General features: G+C 36.8%; 1 protein-coding gene across 1 annotated transcript in view; it reads left to right on the plus strand.

Moving 5' to 3' along the window:
- Positions 1–1,520: 1,520 nt before the first annotated feature.
- Emcn (endomucin) overlaps positions 1,521–9,683 on the plus strand; it is a 109,469-nt gene continuing 101,306 nt past the window's right edge. Inside the window, exon 1 of the mRNA XM_008826163.3 lies at positions 1,521–1,685. Within this exon, the coding sequence (XP_008824385.1) occupies positions 1,613–1,685 (73 nt within the window). The 5' untranslated portion in view covers positions 1,521–1,612. The remainder of the gene's footprint in view (positions 1,686–9,683) is intronic.

Consider the following 9,683-nt stretch of genomic DNA (forward strand, 5'->3'; position numbering starts at 1 on the left):
TTTGTAATCATTGTCACACACAAGGGTCTCTCTCTATTCAGGGCTCTGGCAGTGTTACCACCCTTGTTAATCAGTCGGCACTGAGAGCAAAGAGACTATTGGGTGGTGTTTTGTTCCTGTAGAGTCCATAATTCCCAGTCATTATTTTGCTGTGATGTCACATTCCACCCAGGGCCATCCCAGTCAGATTCCTTGTACCCATGACATATTAAAAGCAATTTTTCTTATTCTTTTTTATTTTATGTATGTAAATGTTTTGCCTGCATGTAGGTGTACCGTGTGTGTGCAGTGCCCATGGAAGCCAGAATAGGGTGTCTGATTCCCAAAAATGAAGTTATAAATGGAAATTAGCTACCATATCAGTACTGGAAACCAAACCTAGGTCCTCCGTAAGACCGGCAAGTGCTCTTAACTACTGAGCCATCCATCCAGCCCCTCTTATTCTTCATAAAAATTCACCAAGAAAAATCAGAACTGTGCCAGATGTGGTGGTGCATGCCTTTAATCCCAGTGCTTGAGAGGCAGAAGCAGGCAGATCTTTATGAGATCCAGGCCAGCCTGATGTACATAGTAAGTTCTAGGCTAGCAGGGGCTACAGAGAGACCTTGTTTAAAAAGAAAAAAAAAAAAAGAAAAAAGAAAAAAAAAAAGACCAGAAATATTGGGTTAGGGATGTAACTCTATAGTAGAGCAGTTGCCTAATATGTGCAATGCCCTGAGTTCAACCCCCAGTAACATAAGGAAAAAAAAAAATCCATGACATCAGAAATGAGCAGGGAGTATTCATAGGTCATTGATTAATTAAAGAAAAAAAAAAAGACCAGAAATATTGGGATAGGGATGTAACTCTATAGTAGAGCAGTTGCCTAATATGTGCAATGCCTTGAGTTCAACCCCCAGTAACATAAGGGAAAAAAAAATATCCATGACATCAGAAATGAGCAGGGAGTATTCATAGGTCATTGATTAATTCTGTTGAAATATCTTGAAAAACCTCTCTGGGTAGCCATAAGAGGTCACTTCTTTCTGAAGAGCAAAGCACATTTTAATTAACATTTTGTATTCATCTTGAGAAGGTGGTCTTCACTGATCTAGTTTTCAAGTTGAAAAGAAAAACGATTGCTTGTGGATTTTGTTCTAAGAGTCAGCCCTTGGGAAGTTAAAGCCTTTTTATCCAAACTGAGTAACTGCTTAATGAGGTCCCTTTATAGCGTCTCCAAAATGCACTTTCAAAACAAAAGTTAGAAAGCTCTCTGGTCCATACTCAAGAAGGGTCTGTTTCTGTTCAAAACCCACGCTGACCTTTTTGTTGAAGAAGAACAAAATAACGTAGTAACAAAAACACAAGTAGCTGCCAAAGGAAGAGAGAGAAAAAAAAAAGAGTTCCTGTAAGGGGCTGAAACAATAAATCTCCTCTCTGCTGAACTCCCAAAGGGAGTGTGTGTATTTCCTCCCGTTCTTTATCAGAGCCCCCAAAATAAGTAGGAATGGGCAGTGTCTGCTCATACTCAGTACACCTTTTCCATTTGCTAATAAGGCCCAGCCCAGGCTAGGAGGAATCTTTCCCTGACTTACCCTGGACAGAGAGGCCGCTGAGACCATCCGTGGGCACCATGCAGCTGCCTCAAGTGACCACTCTTCTCCTCCTCCTGTCAAATGGTCTCTGCAGCAGTGAGGACAGCCAAGGTACTGTTTCTCTTTTTCCTGTAATGATGTGGATGAGAAATCACTGCTAGAGGGCTCCTAGCCTCAGTTTACCTTCAGGGAGCTTCGGTGGAAACTTTGACGTACCAATTCATTTGCTGAACCAAGTATGCGAATTTAGGTTTGGTGGAGAACGTGGAGCCGGCTCCACAGAAGATAGCTTTTTACTGAAGGGAAAAAAATTGGTGGTGTAATCACCTTACAGTGTTTAATGAAATCACGAGGGAACTGGGAATATACAATGTCTTTTTTAGAGAATTAAAACAGAATGTTAGTTAAAAATGTGCTAGTTCTGAAAAGCGTACTCTTCTCAGATATAACTCCAGAAATAATAAAACCATCGCATATGGCTGAAAGGCTGTGGTTAGAAATAATGCATTTCCAATGCCAGGCCTTGTTAGTCTGAGCTTTCAGCTCTGATGGAGTAAAGCTACCTAGAGAGGTGAATCGTAATTCACTACTAAGTGAATATTAGTATCTTAAGGAGTCGGGGGGTAAAAATTAAAGATTATAGACATGTTGCAGAGATATATACACATGAATATAATCATAGTATTTTGCTTAACTCCAGAAATGTAAGGATATACATTAAAACCTACCACTGACTGCAGGAACAGAAATTCAGATGTGTATTATATAAACTCAATTAATGAGCAGCTTCAAGAATGAGTATGTTTGACTTTTAACCCTTTACCCCATTTTGTTTGAGACCTGTAGCCCCAACGGACTTGGAACTCCTTATGTAGACCAGGCTAGCCTCCATCTCACGGAGATCCCCCACCTCTGCCTACTGAGTGCTAGATTTAAAGTCGTACACCACCACCTCTGGCTTAATCCGTCTTAAGTGATACAAAATTAAGTTAAATCAATAATTCCTTAGGCTCCTACTCTGTGTTGGGCAATGAGAGGAACGTGAAAAAGAAGATGTTTTCCTTGCCCACAGTGGTGACTGTACTATTGAGAGAAATAAGCAAGGGATTCCAGTAGAAGACAAATTTAATAAGTGTGAAAGCAAAACACAAAGTATCATAAGAGACACAAATGGGAGATTGATTCTGACTCTGAGAAGTGCTGGCCGTGTGTATTGGGGGAATAATAATTAAAAAATCAGTTCTAACTCTATTTGGCTTGTGCTCTTTTCAAAAGTTTGCTGCCTGTAAAATTTTAATGTATAAAGGTAACGTAAAGACAACAAAATACAGTTCTCCAGCAATATTTTCCCAGTCATTTAAAAATATATATCTCAGTAAATTTAGGACAAATTCTAAACTGCTTCCACATCACAAACTTGCTTATCTTGCATCTTGGTGTTTCCAGGGTCAAACTGAAACTGGTTTCAAGGCCCAAAATATTTAAGTTAAAAGAGCTATTATAAATTTAACTTTTAAAAATATAGAACATTTATGAGCTATCACACAAACCAATGTGCTAGCTTATAAGTAACTCTTCAGTGTGCATTGGAAAAATTGTTAAGACTAAAAAACATTATTCAATGGGGACGGGAGAGACAGCTCAGAAGTTAAGAATGCTGGCTGTTCTCACAGAAGACCCAGGCTTGAAACCCAGCACCCATATACCTAACAACTGTCTGTAACTCCAATTCCAGGAGCTTGGACAGCCTCTTCTGTCCTCTGCAGGCATTGCCTGACAAGGGTGCACTTACTTACGTGCAGGCAATACACTCATACGCATAAAAGAAAAATAATAATTAAAAAAAAAAACACTCCTCAAAAAGCTACATGCCTTGTTAATATCAATTCTGAAAGCCGGGGCTAGGCTCTTACTATTCCAGGTCTGCAAGCTTCCATGAGTGCGCCCCCTTGCACATGATGTTAAATGCTGACCCGATTGCATGTCCTTCTGAAATTAAAGTGGAGGAGGGTTAATGGAATTAGCTGCCTCGCTCTGCTCTGGTTGTAAGGGAGAAGTGAATGTGAAGGACAGGACAGAACAGCCTGTGGATTTTTCTATTTAGGTCATTTGGGGGAAAATATCCTCCTTCAGCTCCTTGGGAAAAGCCTGTCCTCCCTTTCACAGTGCCATCATAAGAAAATTCCCCTTTGAGCAGTGACAATGTTTATATAACATCTTCAAGTTCTGCCAACAACCCACTTGTTAACTTAAGATCGATATATGTAAAACTATGAGAGAAGGACTGTTGCATTTATCTTGGAACAGGAAGCAGTACCTTGCACCGTTAAGTGACCACTGCCAGTGGCCTGGGTGGAACTGGGAGAGATTTTTCCCATCTATGTGGATGACTTTGTTGCACCCAGCTCTGACCATTTTATATTTCCTTAGCAGATTGGGCAGGAAATGAAGCATTTCCTAAATTGATCTAGTAAGCTCTTTCCTCAGCCCCCTGTACCAAGAGCACATTGAGTTCAGACCTTCACTGGCTCATAAACTTAGAATGATAAACACAGTTCATCAGCAGAGTCAATTATTGGGCTTGGGGAGGGAGACAGTTCAGCTGCCTGAAATTCAGATTGTCAAGCAAATTGATGCTTTTTATGGCATACTTGAATTCTAAATATTATCTTTTAGAAAAAATGAGTATTGTCTGAGGTTTTTGTCAATATCAGAATTAATAAAACAATATCGGCTTTGGAGGTTTTGTCAAAATCCAGAGACTTCATCTGTAGGGCAACAAGAGACTTTAGTCCCTGGTTGGTCTAAGATTTTTATTTACAGTGTCTGACTTGGAAAGCTCTTCTGCAATCCATCAGGGAAGAGGTTCCTGAAAGGAAACTGTCACTCTTTCTTAAAGTTTTCTAATTTGCATTTAAGACTAAACAGACCCCTGCCCTGGCTTTTAAGCTTCATTAGCTTTTAAGTTTAGGTGGAGGAGCTTTTGATTGCTGGGACTCAGAGAGGTTAAATGAAGAAAGAGTCCAGAAAAATGAAGCCTGGGAACAACACATACTTACTCTTTCAGTGCCACTTGTAAGAGAGATTAAAATGTTTGGGACAGGCAGAAGCAGAAACAGACCCCAGTTTATTGGCATATTTAGGGTTTTGTTGTTTGGAGAAGTTTATCTGTTAGCGACAAAGCATTCAGTTTCCTGAAGCTTCAGTTAAAAAAACTGAACAAACTATGAGAAGACACTCTGTCCTGTAGGTTTATAGAGATCAACAGAACTCATTCCTTGTACTGAATGGAACGGGAAGAGGAAGAGCTGAGTAATGTAAGTTTGGTTTTAGTGTAGGTTTTAAGAGGTAATAAAGAATGGCATAGAAAGTGTGTTAAGTTGTCACTGTGGTATGTTGATATTTCATTTGAGTTCTCATAAAGAAGTATACATTTTGATGGAAATGGAATCTTGAAAATCAGGAGGCTCAAGATGAATATAGAATTATTTGAGTAAGCACATTATTGAAGTATCAGTATATTTCAGTCTAGAAACATAAGGATGCTGTATGTGGAACATGGCTAAGTATTAGGAAATAAAGTTGAAAGTATGGTATCAGGAGACCTTGAGTACCAGGATAAAAAACTTAGATTCTATTCCTGGAGTATAGCTCAGTGGTAGAGCTTATCCTTAATATGCAAGAGGTCTTGGGTTCAATCCCCAGCACCACCAAAAAAGCTAAAAGAAACATTGACTCATACAGTTAATTAATTTAGTGTCCATAAATGTGTTTGAGCATGGGGGTTATATCATTAGAACTATAAATTGGGAAAATCAATCTGACAGCAGAATGCAGATTAGACTATTGGAGCTAGAGGAGATAAAATTTAAGGAAATCCATTCACATGTCACTGTAAGTCTGAAAGTCTGTCAATAAAGTGAAAACCATCTGCAGAAAGCTCCAAAGTAGAACATGTGTAATTTGACATATTATTTAGAGGGGCAGTGAAAGAGGGTGACAAGTAAAGATGTGGTTATGTGAATGCAAGAGCAGGAACATGGTTTTGGAGCAGAGGTGAGAAGAGCTATGCAGAGATGGTTTAGAAGAAAACTTTTGCCATCTGATTAAGATATGTGATTTGAGTTGTGCAATGGAGCTGTAGGTGACAGTGAGCGGTGAGCTGCTCTTTAGTCCTAAATTCAAAGGTTGATAATCCCGCCCATTGTGACAACAGTGTGGACACTCAATTTCCTTCTCTTCTGAAACTCTTTTTTTTGTTTGTTTGTTTGTTTTTTATTTTTTTCTTTAAATTTATTTATCTTAATTTTTTTTAAATTTAATAACTACATGAATAGAAGAAGTATTTTATTACATCTTTAACATATTCAGTAACACATTCCAGAGCAAGGATACATCTTATTCAAAAATGGCTGTAAATTTTTAGGTTCACAGTTGAATTAATACAGTTATACAATATTAAACTCAGTATAAACCCTGTAACACATAAAATTGAATGAGTTTTTACCCTTTAAATAAGATTTCTATTTCATTTTAAAATATGCTCTTTCATACAGAAAAACTCATTTTTAATGCAACTAATGCTTAGATGTTTGCACATGTGTCTCTAATCTCTTTATCTGATTTTTACTAGTCACAGTCAGTTACTTTCTGAGATCCTTGGCACCTGAGCATGGATATAAAGTCGTCAGATAGATTTCAATGGTAATGTTTTTCACATCTACTAATTATTATTTTTTATCATTTTTTTAAATTTTATTAGAACAAGTATTTCACTACAGATTTAATATATTCAGTAACACACTCCGGAGCAAGAGTACATCTCTTTCTCAAGTGAGTGCAAGTTTCTAGGTTCACAGTTGAATTAATACAGTTATACAGTATTGAACTCAGTATAAGCCCTGTAAGATATAAAATAGAATGAGTTTGTAACCTTTAAAAAAGATCTCCATTTCATTTTAGAATATATTGTTCTTTGCAGAAAGACTCAAGTGTTAGTTTTTGCTACTAACACTGAGATGTTGGTGCATACATCTCTAATCTGTATCACTTATTTTCCAATTCCATGATAGTTACTTGTTGGAATGTCTTACCTCTCCTTCCAGACTATAGCTTGAAAGAAGGGGCCATCTATTTTCCCATACAATATTTTACAAGTATTTTGCCAGTAACTGTAATAAACATAATATAGAAATAGTTATATGAATGAATGGACAATTAAATCTGTCAATATTATTTTCATGTCTAGTTTCTTCCTCTAGCACTTAGCTTAAAATCTCATTCTTGGGAAAGGACAATGGTGGGTGTGACTCACATAACACCACATGGACACAAATAAATGGGATGTTTTGATTTCAGGCTATGAAACTAAGTACCGATTATAAGGCAAAGGGTTCTTATTAAAGGCTAGTCTGCTTAAAACTGAATGGAAGAAAGGTGATAGTGGTAGATGGAAAATATAGTTTAATTTGTAACCACTCTGGAGGAAAAAACTGCTAGGGAAATAGCCATCGAGAGGGGGGATATAATAAAATTAGCTGGGTTTCTCAATTTGGGGCAGCAAACCCTTGATGTCATATTTTCTCGTAATGAGAAATTCTCAAGCAGATGCTGTAGTTTCAACCAACTTCTCAAAAATACAAAATAACTTTTTTTAGGAGCAAAGTCACAGAAAGGGAAGTCACAAAGAAAATTAAATACTCCACATTGCTACTTGCAATTTGGATAATGAGCTGTTACAGAGCAGATCTTGTGTTAGTGCTTTTGTTCAGCTCAATCTGTACCAATGTTTACTTGAAATAACTGCTCCATTACAGTAAGAGTAAAACAATACGGGGAAAATTCAATGGAAGAGGATTTAGCCCCCAAGTCATTTGTTTAACATTCTTTCCTCACTGACTCATGTTTAAATGGTCCCTACTTAAAACTAAAAGTGATTATTCTAGAAGTTCTATTTTCAGGGCATTTGTCTTAACAAATTTCTCTGGAAGTTTTATTTTATAATCATTAGTAGTCATAGTCATTCAGAAAAATTTTAAAGTAAAAGATTAACATCTGAGAGTTTCAGAAAGCTTTTAATTTGCTACACAATGGTCCTTTCCCTTTTTATTGATGATGATGAATTTCAAGATTCAGGTAAATATTTTAACTTATGAATGACTATATAATTCAAGTTACTCATTCTTTTTTAATAATAATAAATTTCAAACTTCCTCTTCAACTTTAGGAATGATTTAATTTGTACACTTCTACAAAACAAGAATTTATTTTGTTGTTCAATTCCTGTGTTGTTTCTCTTTTCCTGCTTCTGAATTCCTAAGGTCATTACGGTTTTATTGAGTTATAGTAATAATGTTTTCATGATATAAGAAGTTCTCGCAGAAGAGAAACTTAGAAGTTCAGTTAACAAGTGGGAACCTTCATGTATGTTAATATATCTTAATTAACCTTAATGTATTTCTTCATACAATAACAGAAATATGAAACATTAATGTCAATTATATCCAGAAATGCCACTATATGATCTCAAATTGTGGGAAGCCATAAAAAATTCATCTTCTAAAGTTAAACAGAGGTTTTGTTTTTTATCTTACAGACTGATATCAGTAGAGAAAATAACTGCTTTCTAAATAGAAGCAGTCACATATGATAGTTTGACCTGTGCTGGACTGCCCCTGTATCTTTTCCAACCATTTGTATTCCAGCCATTGCTGTGCAACCATCTATACAAAGTTGTAACGACACAGGGTTCTATCTCACTTTAATTGTTATATTTTGTTTTCTGTCTGGTGCTATTCTGACACCAATGTGTGCTTCAGAATCCTACCTGGTTTTGTGGATCTTTGTACTGTTCCTTCCGTTAAGGCAGGAGTGAGCCAGTGATAAATATTTCCCTTTTCTTCTTCCGTTTTTTAATGTGTGTGCGTCTCTGTGTGTGTGTGTGTGTGTGTGTGTGTGTGTGTGTGTGTGTAGACTAGGGGTTGATGTCAAGTATCATTTTTTAGTTAAGTTCCACCTAATTTTGTGAGATGGGGTTTCTCACTAAACTTAGAGCTCACTGATTCCATCAGTGAGCTCCAGGGATCTTCTGGTCTCCACATCTGCATGTTGGTATTCCAGGCTGTACCACCATACCTGGCTTTTTCTGCAGGTGCTGAGGCTCTGAGCCCAGATCCCCATGTTGGCATGTTAAACACTTTCTAGACTGAGCTGTGTCCCTAGCCCAATGTTTTCTATTCTCCAGATTTGCTGTTTCAGTGCTCTACTCTTTCTCCTAAGATCATGTCTTTTCATAAACTGAGTGTGTTTTCATCCTGATTTCACACTCTGCCTTCTAGGGAACCCTGAAATTTATTGCTTTTCTTGATGAAAACATTTTGATTGAGGTGTATATCTTCATATTGATTAGTTACAGTTTCTTTGAATTTTTAATTAATATGCATTACATTCTTCTACCTTATTTAAAAAGAACTATACAATATTGATCATTCTCTTGTTGAATAAGCTGAACAATATTCTGAAGAAGACCTGCTGTAAAGCAGTCAGTTGCATTTGCATAGACTCGGTAATGAATTATACTGGGAGAATAGTAGTCTGAAAACATCAATGCCATTGATTTTACCAAAATGTGTATCACTTATTAATCACTTTAATCACTCATATTCTGGCTAAAATATTTACTAATTTCATTAAGGACTAGAAAACAGTGATCATAATTGGCTCTGGTCCACATTATCCCAAAGATGTGTCATCACAACATCTGTGAACATCTGCCATTGGTATTGTCAGGGACTCACATCTCCCTCTCATGACATTTCAAGGCTGTCTGTATCATTTCTGTTTTACTGATTCAGAAAGAGAGGTTTAGAAATAGTGTGAAGTCATAAAAATTGAGTGGCTTTAAAATCAAAACAAGGGCTGATGCTCTTCAAAACTTTCCCTTGTAGCTTGCTACTTTCCAATGTGGTGATATTTCAGAAAGGGGAGGTTTCTGATTAAAAGAAAGTTAGAGATTTATCACTTAAGTAATTTAGAAACCTTTGCTGCCTCTGATAGCACATATAGCACTTCTGCTTAACAACAAACATTGTTTCATGTACAAACATTACT

Source organism: Nannospalax galili, unplaced genomic scaffold (assembly GCF_000622305.1).
Source record: "Nannospalax galili isolate Female #2095 unplaced genomic scaffold, S.galili_v1.0 scaffold189, whole genome shotgun sequence".
NCBI lineage: Eukaryota > Metazoa > Chordata > Mammalia > Rodentia > Spalacidae > Nannospalax > Nannospalax galili.